This window comes from Amphiura filiformis, chromosome 1, assembly GCF_039555335.1.
Source record: "Amphiura filiformis chromosome 1, Afil_fr2py, whole genome shotgun sequence".
NCBI lineage: Eukaryota > Metazoa > Echinodermata > Ophiuroidea > Amphilepidida > Amphiuridae > Amphiura > Amphiura filiformis.
This window is the reverse complement of record NC_092628.1, coordinates 27,652,522-27,666,248: the sequence shown is the minus strand read 5'-3', so window position 1 is coordinate 27,666,248 and position 13,727 is coordinate 27,652,522. Positions and strand designations below refer to the sequence as shown.

General features: G+C 38.3%; 1 protein-coding gene and 1 non-coding gene across 2 annotated transcripts; both read left to right on the top strand.

Moving 5' to 3' along the window:
• The first annotated feature begins 42 nt into the window (after nt 1–42).
• Nucleotides 43–8,535, top strand: LOC140157666 (large ribosomal subunit protein uL3-like). Its single transcript, XM_072180909.1, has 8 exons — nt 43–164; nt 3,174–3,366; nt 4,988–5,156; nt 5,729–6,051; nt 6,787–7,053; nt 7,556–7,650; nt 7,971–8,090; nt 8,476–8,535. Exons 1-8 carry the CDS (start codon nt 162–164, stop codon nt 8,533–8,535), a joined length of 1,230 nt encoding a protein of 409 aa, XP_072037010.1. The 5' UTR covers nt 43–161.
• LOC140169773 (small nucleolar RNA SNORA68) lies at nt 8,254–8,393 on the top strand. The gene has a single exon (XR_011861398.1). It is a non-coding gene; the product is annotated as a small nucleolar RNA SNORA68 (small nucleolar RNA).
• Nucleotides 8,536–13,727: the final 5,192 nt, after the last annotated feature.

Below are 13,727 nucleotides of genomic sequence, written 5' to 3'. Positions count from 1 at the left end.
CAATTTGTCAAAACTAACAGTAAAATGAAATAATTATATTATCAATTAAAAATGTTTATTGTATCAAGATAAGTTTATATTTTTTGGAATTAATCCAGTTGTGAGAAATAACAATTTGCATTGCCCTACATCGCCCTTTTCCGGTTGCAACATCAGCCACTATGGTAGGGCATGAGTTTTGTGGTAGAATAATCCATCAAATTTCACGTATTTTATAAGTCATCATAAAACAGGACTGATCCAGAACGAATTATTGATAGTATTCTGTTATACTTGATGTGTTTTTAATTGTTTTCAGCATTGGGAACTGAAGTTTCATGTATTTTAAGATTGTTTTTCTACTTGTGCATACATTCAAGGCATGCTGCATGATGCATACCGTACGTATCCAGCATTGCTTGGATGTCAGCATAGACATGGCATAGTCATAATTATACTGGAATCCATTGATTATGTCCATGAATGCATACATGTGTCAGTACACAAACAAAAGTCTAGGATTAGGCTATTTGCATGATTTGACAATGCATGAATGACTGTTTGAACCGGGATTAACCCGGATTTGATTTTTTTTATGTGGCCGAATTAAGGCCAAGTAAAAAATAAAACATGTTTCACGTCCGGGTTTTCGAAAATAATGAGGAGGAAGGGGCTTTTTATTTTCTATTTTTATTGCAAAATTGGTGTAAATACCCATAGCCATAGCTGTTTTAGCGTATACAATAAATGCCTGGAAAAAGAAGGAGGCCTTTTTTTATTTGTTGTTCTGAGAGTTACACCCCCTCTAATGAACACAAAACCTTCCTAAAATGTTTCTCGTATCATAACAAGGCCATAGAAAGCATTCCAACTTCCTAGATATATTTTTTGAAAACTTATAACTGAATTTCAAAAATAAAAAATATATTTGAGGAAACCTCAAAAAGGAAGCGGGAGGGGCGTGAAACATGTTTATTTTTTTTATTTTGCCTAAACGTAAAATATAAGAATTCATGTTGTGATGTGGAGGGTTTAGCCTTAGGGTTTAATGTTATCACACAATCAGGGTGCAGGATTTAGGGTATAATTGGGCTGAGTACCATAAATATAGGTAACCCAGGCAAACCTTAGTTAACACATTTGCTAGTCAGCCAAATTCACCGACAATGTCAATGCATTTTACATAGAAATTTAAAACAAGTGCCTGAAGAAAGAAACCTACATAAATATGTTTTCTATACTTCACTTGACCCAAGTATGTGATTTTTTATGGTGATAAGTCACCCGCACATGGAATTTTAGAGGGATTTGGATAGCAGTTCCATTAAAAAAAAGCTGCTATCATAATGAGACTTAAGATCTAGAAACACCCCGAAATGCCGTTTTGGGGAATTTTGCTAGCTGAAACTTTTTGATGAAAGTCAATCTTTGACAAGATGTAACTTTGCTACGGAAAGTGCTATGAAAAAATGGTTTTCAGTTTTGGCTTTGTCTACTCAAGGGCTTTAATTTGATATATGAAATGATGCAGTTTGATGGCAAATTTGAATTCACCTAGCATACCTAATAAATAATATTGATGTGCTCTTTCATTAGATTTAATTGCCAATTCAATATTGTCCTCTATCATGTCTACAGGCTGTGTCTAGCCACAAAGTCAACGAAACTGTTTGAAATGCTTGATCAGAGATGCCAATATTTGGAAAATTTGACAAATTCTCTATCTGCAGAAAAAAATTGCCCCCAAAATCAGCCGAAATTCTAGTTAAAATCATGGATAAAAATCACGGAAATCTGATCCAAAATCGTAGTGATTCCAACTAAGTCATAGTTAAGGCCAATTACAATTGATTCTTAGTTTCCTGTTTCATGGTTGAAAACAAGGGAGGAGGTGACTTTTAATTATTAATTATTAATTATCTTTTATTTTCTTTATTTTAAAACAAGTGGTCGCGACCTACATCAATCCGCTTTGATCAGGAACATGCATTTAATTATTTTACAACTTTATATATAAGTAATGGTACAGTGTTGTTCTTTGTATATTCATCATTATAGTTGATATGATCAAAGTCAGAAAGTAGCAAATGGAAGTCATTTAAAGTTATTTTAAAAGAGAAAATCCAAAATAAAAATAAAATAATTAAATATTTTGCAATTCTCTACTTAGGACGCGGGCGGGAAACAGGAAACTAAGAATTAATTGTAAAGGGCCTAAAGCGTAATTTGTAAGTGTGGGGATGTTTACAAAGGTTGTTTGGAAGCGAGTTCCAAGCAGTTGGAGCAGCAAAATGAAATGATAAGTTTGATAAACTTGTACAAAGCACAGATGACAGGTACATGGTGGTCTCACAAAATACTGCAAACATTGCTATCCGAGAAAGTTCAATGCTCAAAAAAAGATTGGGTCCTACCTAAAAGGGCATTTTGTAGGTATGAAAGGTGAATTCAAATTTACTATCAAACCACTTATTTTATAAATCAAATTAAAGCCCTTGCCTTGAGTTGTAACGGTACATCTTGTCAAAGTTACATCATTCTTGATCCAAAACATTTAGCCAACATTTGAGGAATCAATTGCAAAACAAAACGGCATATTCTCATGATAGAGCAGCTTTTCTATTTATGGAACTGCTATTAAAATCCCTCTAAAATTCCATGTGCGATTATCTCGTCACAAAATTAAATATATTTGGGTCAAATGAAGTATAGACAACATATTTACATCTATGCAGGTTTCCTTGAAAAATCTTTTCTTTTACATTTCTACATGTACCGGTATGTGAAATATGTATTGTTATTTGGACCAATTTGGGTGACTAGCAGCGTTTACTCTCTCTGGAAATTTGGTGCGCCAAATGAAACATTTTCTTCCTAAATTGGCCCAATTTTGGCTCAGTAATTCCCCAAATTGACTAATTGTAATACAGCATTAATTACAAATTTGTGTAGGACAAAAAAAATTTTCACTGGGCCAAAATTGAGACATACGGCCTCTGAGTAAACACTGGTGACTAGCAAATGTGTTAACTAAGGTTTGCCTGTGATACCTACATTTTGCCCCTGGAAATGCCAGAGTAGCCCTCGTAAATTGAATTTGAAACTTGGCTGAAAGTGAATGACCCCCTCTGAAATGGGGTTGTTTTATATTTTAGAGAATGCAGTATAATATATTCTACTAATCTTCTTTACAGTCGCATCGTAAGTTCTCAGCACCTCGTCATGGCTCCCTGGGCTTCTTGCCTCGTAAGCGTAGCAAGCGTCATCGTGGTAAAGTCAAGACCTTCCCCAAGGATGACCCATCCAAACCAGTACATCTGACTGCATTCATCGGCTACAAGGCTGGCATGACTCATGTTGTTCGAGAAGTAGACAGACCTGGATCAAGTAAGATTACTTATGATATCCCCCCAAGCAGCCCTCGAATTAACCCACGGCACCGACGGCATATTGCCGTGGGTGCCCACCCCCATTGCCGCAATGCCCTCAAAATATGTCCTTTACCGACGGCAGTCACTTGCCGTGCCCCTAAATGAAGTTGCCGTGGGTGCCCTAGCCGGCCAGCCCTGCCCTTTATTATAAAATCATTAACAAGTACTGGTTAAATCCCAGCAAAATTGTGGAAAATTAAATCGAAAATCTTGAACACGATCGCTATTTTGAGCATCGTAACCCAGCTATCAATCACAGTATACACAATAGTTTGTTGTAAATTAATATTCATTACCCCTACGTAAGCTTACATATTCAGCCAATCACATCGGCTTATACATTATCTGGTTACTAGAAATCTGATTTCATTTTCTCGATTGGTCAGAGAAATACCTTCAACGTACTATCGACCAATCAGAAACGCTGTTAGTAACTATAGCGTCCTTGACCTCGTGTTGTGAACAAAATCTGAGCGCTGGGCAAATCAATTGTTCTCTCGATTATCAAACATTGACTTCCCATTGCAAACCGATGGCGATACCCTTCCGGTATCGTCTTATCTTGTACATGTGAGCCCATCTCTAGATATGTTTTGCACGAAATAGTTTTTATCCCGGCGAATTTGATCAATATTATTACCAAAGTTACAGCTGTTTCATCGCTACATTTCGAGTCAGTTTTGCAGCTCAGAACTAGGGATCGCAAAATTTAAGTAAATTAAACTGTATTATAAAGCAGGTTTTTTAAGCAATCGGTTAGTTTTAGTGTAAAGTTGAGAGTCGAATTTTACTTTGGTGTCGAATTCAGCGGACGGTAATGCATCTATTCGCTTTAGAAAAATTGCCTTGGTGCCCTTTTCAAATTTTCAACAGTTGCCTTGATGCCCTTTTGAAATATTACAAATTGCCGTGCTGCCTTGCCTTTTCAGTGAAAATCCACGGCAATTATCAACTTGCCCTAAAAAAGTTGCCGTGCCCCTTCAGATCCTTAATTCGAGGGCTGCCCCCAAGAGATATAAGTTAGGGAGTGGCAGTTGGAAAAGAGCATGTGAAAGAGATGGTAGTGAAAAACATTACAATGGAAGTTTTTCAGGTATTATTTTGCAATGTCAAATGTAGACAAGTCCAATGTGCAGATAGGGTGGTTTTAATTTTCAGAGCAGAGGGAAATGATTTCAAACACGTCAATTTGAATGATACCCACCCCCACACCAAATATTCAAGTTATGGAGGGGCAGTTTGAAAACTAGAGGTGGTAAAATGTGTAAAGCAGAGGGGAATGATTTCAAACACATCAGTTTGAATGATTACCCCCCAAATATTTAAGTTATGGAGGGGCAGTTTGAAAACTAGAGTTGGTAAAATAATGTGTCAAAAAATGAAGGGGAAGCAAGATTTTTAAGTGAAAAACATTACAGTAGAAGTTCAGATATTATTTTGCAATGGCAAATTGTAGACAAGTCCAATGTGCAGATATGGTGGTTTTAATTTTCAGAGCAGAGGAAAATGATTTCAAATATGTCAAGCTGCAAATTACACTAAACATTTGAAATTGTCATGGTTTTTTTTTTTCACAGAGGTGCACAAGAAGGAAATAGTTGAGGCTGTGTCCATTATAGAAGCACCACCAATGATCGTCGTAGGCATTGTAGGCTACATCGATACACCCAAGGGGCTTCGCACCCTAAAAACAGTTTGGGCTGAACATCTGAGTGATGAATGCAAACGCCGCTTCTACAAGAACTGGTAATGTTTTGGTGAATAAAGCAAAAACAAAATGCTGTTTTTTGACACGCTATACTATACTTGATTCTATTTCTTCCAAGACAATGCTGTTAGTAATTTTGAGACGAACTTGCCTCTGAAATGGTTAATTAGCAATGTATAATGGAACGTCAAGGTTCCACTAAATTGCAAAGTAAAACTAATTATAATTTTGAATTAATAATAGTATTGACAAATAAATGTATGCAGCAAGGTTATTAATGAAAGTTCAACATTATACATAAAGGCCAAAAATGTTAACCATGTTTCCCTCTCCTGTTGACCAGCTTGTCTCCTCTCAGCACCAAGTCTTTTGTGTGTTGATGAGATGGGTAACCGACCTTTCCGCTGGGTACTTCATACCTAAGAAAGGGTAATTTTCCTGTCCATTCATGACCATACCCCTTTGGCTCCTCTCATGTGCTTATTGCATGATGAGTCACAGACAAGTGTCTCCGCTCGCACCTGTTGTGATGAGGCACGCACTGCTCCCCTTGTTTGATTTTTGTGTGTGTGTTCTTTTTCTCTCCCTTGTGTATTTACATGTGATACAGGTACCGTGCCAAGAAGAAGGCTTTCACCAAGGCTTCCAAGAAGTGGGCCGATGATGCTGGTAAGGAGGAGATCGAACGTGACCTCAAGGTCATGAAGAAGTACTGCAAAGTCATCCGGGTCATTGTCCATACCCAGATGAAGTTGATGAACCAACGTCAAAAGAAGGCTCATATCATGGAAGTCCAATTGAATGGCGGCAGCATCTCTGATAAGATAGATTGGGCCAAGGAAAAACTGGAGAAACCTCATCCTGTCAGCGAGGTGTTTTCTCAAGATGAAATGTTGGATATCATCGGTGTCACCAAGGGCCGTGGTTTCAAAGGTAAGAGATTCCTGATGTTGAACAAAATTGCTTTAAGTATTCTTTGGGTGCTAGTTTACAAGTTCTGAAATCATTTACTTCAGTAAATTTTTCTGAGTTATGTGATGTACGGGCGAACACAGAATTGATATTGATAACAATCATGCCGATTGGTTGATCAACAGTCACTCATGGCAACAATACGGTTGACTTATTGATCATAACTTAAGTGCGTACAATGTAGAAGGGGGTGAAACCTCGCCTGTTACAAACTGCGATCGATGATCAACAGCGCATTCCAGGAACTCGGGAAGAATTAAAAAATTACTACAACTGCTTCACAATTTCCATCATATGGATCGCTTCAAAGGAGTATTTTGTGGTGATCCTAACATCCTCTTTTTATGACAATTTTCAGCAGACATCCACGAAAATAGCTTACACCCAAAATTGCAAGTTATGTGTGTGACTGTGACTTGTGAGAATTTATTTGTGAGTTTTATACTGGAATTAAGTTATCCTGGGAAAGAAGAAACCTTAGTTATGGCAAATGATGAGATTGTCAATTGACATTGTCTGACCAGTGCTGCTGATAACCGCTGCCTTCCTTCTGATGCCTTAACTTTCACAAATATGTTTACATAATAATTATGTAGTTCTATAAATTTGGATTGTAATAATTATACAAATATTAACTGTCTGACTCCCACAAATGAAACTAAGCTGACAGTTTCTTCTTTGACTGATGCTCCACAGGTGTAACATGCCGTTGGGGCGTGAAGAAACTTCCTCGCAAGACACACAAAGGTCTGCGCAAAGTGGCCTGTATCGGTGCATGGCATCCTGCCCGTGTTGGATATGGTGTGGCTCGTGCTGGTCAGAAGGGTTACCATCACCGTACCGAGATCAACAAGAAAGTGTACCGTGTGGGTCAAGGCTATGTAATGAAGGACGGCAAGCTGGTGAAGAACAATGGATCCACTGAATATGATCTTACCGACAAGAGCATCAACCCCATGGTAGGTTTGTTTGTAATTGCTTCCAAGCATTACATGCTTCGTGAATTCACCATTATTACAATCATAATTAGTGTACAATAAATGAATGTTTACAAAGTGATAGACATGGCAAGTGATGAGAATGTCTTTTGACATTATCTGACAAATGCTGCTGATAACCGCTGCCTTCCTTCTGATGCCTTGATATTACACACACAAGTTTGTCTGTTTTTGATCGTTGATGTTTTGTTCAGCCACACTGTAAAATACTTATCAGGATCTAAAGCTTACTTAATTATGTTGTTAGTCGAGAATTTTCATAATTATATTGCATAGAAAGTAATGCACCGAGACAAAAAATGGAATTTCTGGATGTGCAGTACTGTCGTGCACAACATAATAGTTTGAAGCTTTAAGTTTGCTGAATTTGAAGGTAATGCTAGGAAAAGATAATTTACATTTTACAGACATGTTTGATAATTTTCAGAAAGGTCAATCGTAAATTTGATTGTGTTTTTGTTCTACAGGGTGGTTTCCCCACTATGGTGAGGTAAAGAATGACTTCTTGATGATCAAGGGATGCGTCGTGGGCTCAAAGAAGCGTGTCATCACTCTCCGCAAGGTATATATATTTTAATATTTTTAAGAACTTGATATTGGCAAGGGTCAACATAATCAGACGTTATGAATGCAAAAATAAATAGGTGGAATAGTCAAATAATAACCGCCAAGTTGGCATATCAAACTCATATGTATTGTATACCAAGTGATGAAGATGTCAGATGACATTTTGCAGAAATTGTTACATGGTGAAAACCGCTGCCTTCCTTCTGATGCATAAACAGACAAAGAGTTTTTAGGCTCCACATTGCGCACTTTATCACAGAGAATTGACCAGTTCTTACAGCTTTGATTTGGTCTCTTGTTTTTTGTACATTGTAGTCCCTCTGTGTCCAATCTAGCCGTCGTTCCTTGGAGAAGGTCAACCTGAAGTTCATTGACACCACTTCCAAGTTTGGACATGGTCGCTTCCAGACTCATGAGGAGAAGAGGGCGTTCATGGTATGTGTATTTTGTTTTATTTATTATTTATAGAAAGAAAGTTTTAAAAAAAGTTACAGCCAAAATGTTTTTAGCAGGAGTCAAGACAAGGTTTAATTAACATTACTAATAACTAAATTGTTAAAATTGTATATGAATAATGATAATATACTCATTATAACCAAATGCACCAAAAACTCCATGAGCACATTTCTCACCCAGTAGGGTGCTCATGTCAAATGGGTGCAAATAGTAACTGGCAGTTGTGTCGCCTTTATGGACTAATTCAAAGTACCACAAAGTGAATTAACGACTGCAACAATATTTATTTGTATTTGCAGAAGCATGACCCAGAAATGTCGTTAATTTTAAATGTATAATAAATCAAACATTTTCTCTCTCACAGGGACCACTCAAGAAGGACAAGATCAAGGAAGAGCAAGCTGCACACACTGTGAAACCATAAGTACTCGTTTTGGACAAATCTACTCGTATTCAATCTCTAGCTAACAATGGGCCATAAACCATTGTGATGGCAAAGAAACGAGTAGCAAATACGAGTAGTACAGAGCACCCTAATCGATATGATTTCCACCCAATGCAGTCGACAGTCAAGACCATCCAAAATGAATGCAGTATTCAACACCCTCGCGATCGATACCGGCACGCGACAGCCGGTACTTTGTTTATTTATTTATAGCATCAAACCATCGAGATAAAAAATTTAACAGTAGGCTACAATTCGCGTTTATCATATTTTAATATTATTATAAATCGTGATGTCAGGATCATCTAATGATGTAAATTCGCGATGTCAGGTCATGCAGGATCAGCATTTTTTTTATCAAAAAAAGTTTACCGATGGATCACACATGCATGATTGAAGAACATAAACCTGTCGTGCATATTTATTCATGTTAATAACGGCAAGTTTCCTTGTCTTCTTCTAGTCTTGACTCTTGAGCCTTTGTCCACGGTTTATACAAAGTACTAAACGTTTGTTTTTTGGTCATTTTGTTTTTATAGAAAAAGCAAACATAAACATACAAATCACCGCAAGTACAAGAGGATTTATCAATTGATAAAAATCCGTAAGACATAAATTAAAATACCGTCGAAAGTTATTCTACTCAGCCACGACTGCTCAGCGATTTATCATTTATGAGCGGGTTGTTGCGCGGCATATAAAGCCTATTATCCAATTTGCTCTTCTTTGTCGAGCACTTGATAAGTACAAACACATTTGAGAGAGGTACTTCACCAATCCAATCAAATACAGTCGTTTAAAACTCCTTTCTTGACCGTGTTCCGAAGTATAAAACAACGTGCTGATTATTCACAAAAAATTCTGAAACATGGTCTAAACCGGTCGTGCGAAATTTCATACCGGGCATGATTAAAATGTTATGTATTATAGGGCGTACTAGTTACATGTTTAAAATTACATTTGTATTCATTTAGTTTCTAATGTATTTTTCATAAAGATGTATTGTAATAGAGTAGCTAACAATTTGTGCAAATGTGTGTATCCAGGAAAGTTGAGAAAGATCGTATCCTGGGTGTGTATCATCATATCATTACTCAATATCTAATTGTAAAAAAGAAATAGATATGAAGAACCACCGAAAAATAAATAACATGTATCGATGGAAGAACATGATGAAAATATACAGTAGGCCTAGACCCTAGATCATTGGGCTTAAATTTATTCCCTTCGGTTCGTTACAAAATGTCACCGTAGAAAGTAGGATTTCTCTGCTGGGTCATACCCAGATTATTCTGCTACCAGAGTTGAAGAGAGAAACAAAGAAGCATGAAACCAAACCATATGACTTCCCGAGCTCCGTCCATCGCCGGTATCACTCAGATTATCTACATGTAAAAACAACGTCGATAGCCCGAAACACTCAACAGTCTTCATGTGAGGATAGGAAAGAGAAGGTCGTGAGTTTCGGGCTACTTATGAAGCTTTTTCTTCACGTTCTACGTTCTTCACCACAAAATCATCATCACCATTACCGGGCACCATTGATGTTTCTTGCCGAGTCGACAAGTGCCGTGGCCCCCGGGCGTGGCCCGTGCGTCTGTGGGAGCTTGAGGACCCGGCCTTTTTTTGGCTTAAATATCTTACCTTTAGGCCTATATTAAATCTATCATCGAAAATATAAAAGCTGCAATTATATATTCCAGAAATAATGTCCATGTTCCATTAAATAGAAATGGCCTGACATCGAATGCCTTTCCGTCTTCTTCTTTGAGGCGATAAAATCCTATCATCGAAAATATAAAAGCTGCAATTATATATTCCAGAAATAATGTCCATAGATGTTCCATTAAATAGAAATGGCCCGACATCGAATGCCTTTCCGTCTTCTTCTTTGAGGCGATAAAATCCTGGGATGTATTCACGATTTTCATTTTCCTGAAGAGCTGTTCATTCCTATTTTGATACTTCCTTATTTATTTATTCCAGGTATGTGTGTGTGAGAGAGTGATTAAGAAAGGCACAAGAAAAAGGGTTGATGGAAGAGAAGATCAAAGATTCCTTGGAGAAGATCCCGTATCAACCAAATCATTCAAAACATTTCACCAGTCGTCCGTCCTCATTTGAAACGCACCTGCTGTCGCGCGCACAATTCAAAACATTCCCACGGCTCCAGATGCAAATCCAGGGTTTTGTAGAATACACAGGGTCGCCGTCTAGGGTATATGTGCTGCGCCGCATTCCATTGTACCAGGTCCATCCACCGTCACCATGGTAACTCACAGTTAAGACGGGATGATACCATAACACGTGTGTGCTTGCTTGTCTTCATAAATCATCGGAAGAGATACGATATACGCGAAGTTTTGAAGTTGTAAACAATTGATAATTTGTCCCAGGCTGTTTGTAATAATAAATGTTTTGCTAATTATCATATCTACGAATCTTTCAAGATGGGACGCACCATTTGATACTCGGGGGGGGGGGGGGAAGTTGGGGTCAGGGAAAGAATTTTTTTTTAATTCCCTGCATAGGTGGGGAAAATACTTTTTTTTTTTTTAGTGTTTTGGTGGGGAAAGTTTTTTTTTTGCTCATGTTGTGGGTGAGGGTTTTTTTCAAAAAACTTCCTACCCCACCCTGAGAAACGTGGGTCACGTGATCAATAATTTATATGATTAATACTGGTAGTCAGGCTGTCTGTGACTCTCACGGTCTGTGAGTCTGTCGGTGCATATATTTTCTCGGAGACTAGGGGTCGCACGTTCCTCAAACTTGGTGGGTGGGTGCATCTTGACCCAATACAGAACAAGTTTGTATTGGTTAGTGGGTCAAGGTCACCCAAAGTTATCTAGGGGTCATCTAAGGTCAAATGAGCAAAACTGTCGTATGGGTATATGAAACTTGGTGTGTACAGTCAACATTTAGAGGCAAATTTTTGAAGGTCATTTTGGGGTCATCCGGGGTCACCCAGGGGTCATCTGAGGTCAAATAACTTAAAACTCGTATATATTGGCATAAAATTTGAGGGGTACAGCGAACATTTGGAGCCAAATATTTGAAGGTCATTTTGGGGTCATCCGGGGTCACCTTGGGTTTATCTGAGGTCAAATAACTTTAAATTGTCGTATGGGCATGAAACTTGGTGGGTACAGACAACATTTAGAGCCAAATTTTTTGAAGGTCATTTTGGGGTCATTTTGGGGTCATCTGAGGTCAAATTACTAAAAACTGTTGTATGGGCATGAAACTTGGTGGGTAGTCAATATTTAGAGCCAAATTTTTGGAAGGTCATTTCAGAGTCCTCCAAGGTCATCCAGGGGTCATCTGAGGTCAACTTAGTAAATACTGTCATATGGGCTTGAAACTTGGTGGGTCCAGTCAACATTTAGAGCCAAATTTTTGGAAGGTCGTCCAAGGTCATCCAGGGGTCAGCTGAGGTCAAATTAGTAAATACTGTCATATGGGCTTGAAACTTGGTGGGTGTAGGCCCCTACATTCAACATTTTAGAGCCAAATGTTTGGAAGGTCATTTCCGGGTCACCAGGGGTCATCCGAGGTCAATTTTAGTATAAACTGTTGGATGGGCATGAAACTTGGTGGGTACAGTCTGGCGGAAAATGAAACCGAAGTTTGATGGCCTCGTGATTCAAACGGCACATGTAGGCCTACGTGTTCCCGGAGTGATGATGCATATGTGGACTGAGACTAGACAAGTATCTATACCCGGGACTAGTACCCATGGAACTCTTACTTCCACGGTATTCCCCACCTTCGCCTGCCAAAAATCGTTGTCTCCACCTAAATGAATTCCTATACTCATTTTGTTTCTGATCCCGTAATGACCGAATGAAAAAATCAACTGGTTTTATGCATGAGCGCAAAAATTGTGTTTCCGAATTCTGCGCTCAATAATGTTTTATCACCTGCTTAGGCCTACTCATGCTATGTTTTATGTTAGGCCAAATAAAAAAATAAACATGTTTCACGTCCCCTCCCGCTTCCTTTTTTGAGGTTTCCTCAAATATATTTTTATTTTTTGAAATTCAGTTATAACTTTTCAAAAAATATGTCTAGGAAGTTGGGATGCTTTCTATAGCCTTGTTAAGATACAAGAAACATTTTAGGAAGGTTTTGTGATCATTAGAGGGGGTGTAACTCTCAGAACAACAAATAAAAAGGGCCTCCTCCTTTTTCCAGGCATTATTGTATGTACGGATTGTACGCTAAAACAGCTCTAAGTATGGGTATTTACACCAATTTTGCGATAAAAATAGAAAATAAAAAGCCCCTCTTCCTCCTTTTTTTCGAAAACCCGGATGTGAAACATGTTTTATTTTTACTTAGCCGTATATAGTCTTGGTGGTATGTAGGGTTTCACCTTGCCCCCCCCCGAAACTCTGCATTACCCCCCCCCCCTACATGACACACACACCTTCACGAACCAATTCAAAGAATTGAGCCCGGAAATGTAAAATGTTAGTTTTGCGCACCTAAATCCGAATTTGTGTTTGTGTTTGCATCTAAAATTATTAACCTATAAATCACATGAGCTTGGGGGTATTTAGGTGAGTGTAGGGTGTGTGTTTGTGTGGGTCGGAGACCGACGGATGTACTTTGTAGGTTCTCCCTACTCATTTGTTTTTGATCCCGGACGCATACGGTACGTAATGACTGAATGAAAATCACCCGGTTTCATGCATGAGCGCAAAAGTCTTGTTCCCGAATTCTGCGCTCATTAATGTTTATCATGTGCTGGGGTGTATTTAGGTGTGTGTCAGCTGGTGTGTATGGGTCGGTGTAGGCCTACACTCTAATATCGCACTATTCTCTTTTAATTGAAACCCTACTCATTTTGTTTCTGTTGATCGAATGACAATCACCCGGTTTCATGCATGAGCGCAAAAGTCTCATTTCCGAATTGTGCGCTCAATATTAACTGTTTTGTCATAATGCTTAGGTGTATTTGGGCGTGTGTATGATGGGGTTTGGGGTCGGGTATACACTGTAATTTCGTATACCATTCAATTTAAAATTAATTCCTACTCATTTGTTTCTGATCCCGTAATGACCGAATGAAAATCGCCCAGTTTTTTATGCATGAGCGCAAAATTCTCTTTCCGAATTTTGCGCTCAATTATGTTTTGTCATAATGCTGGGGTGTATTTGGGTGTGTG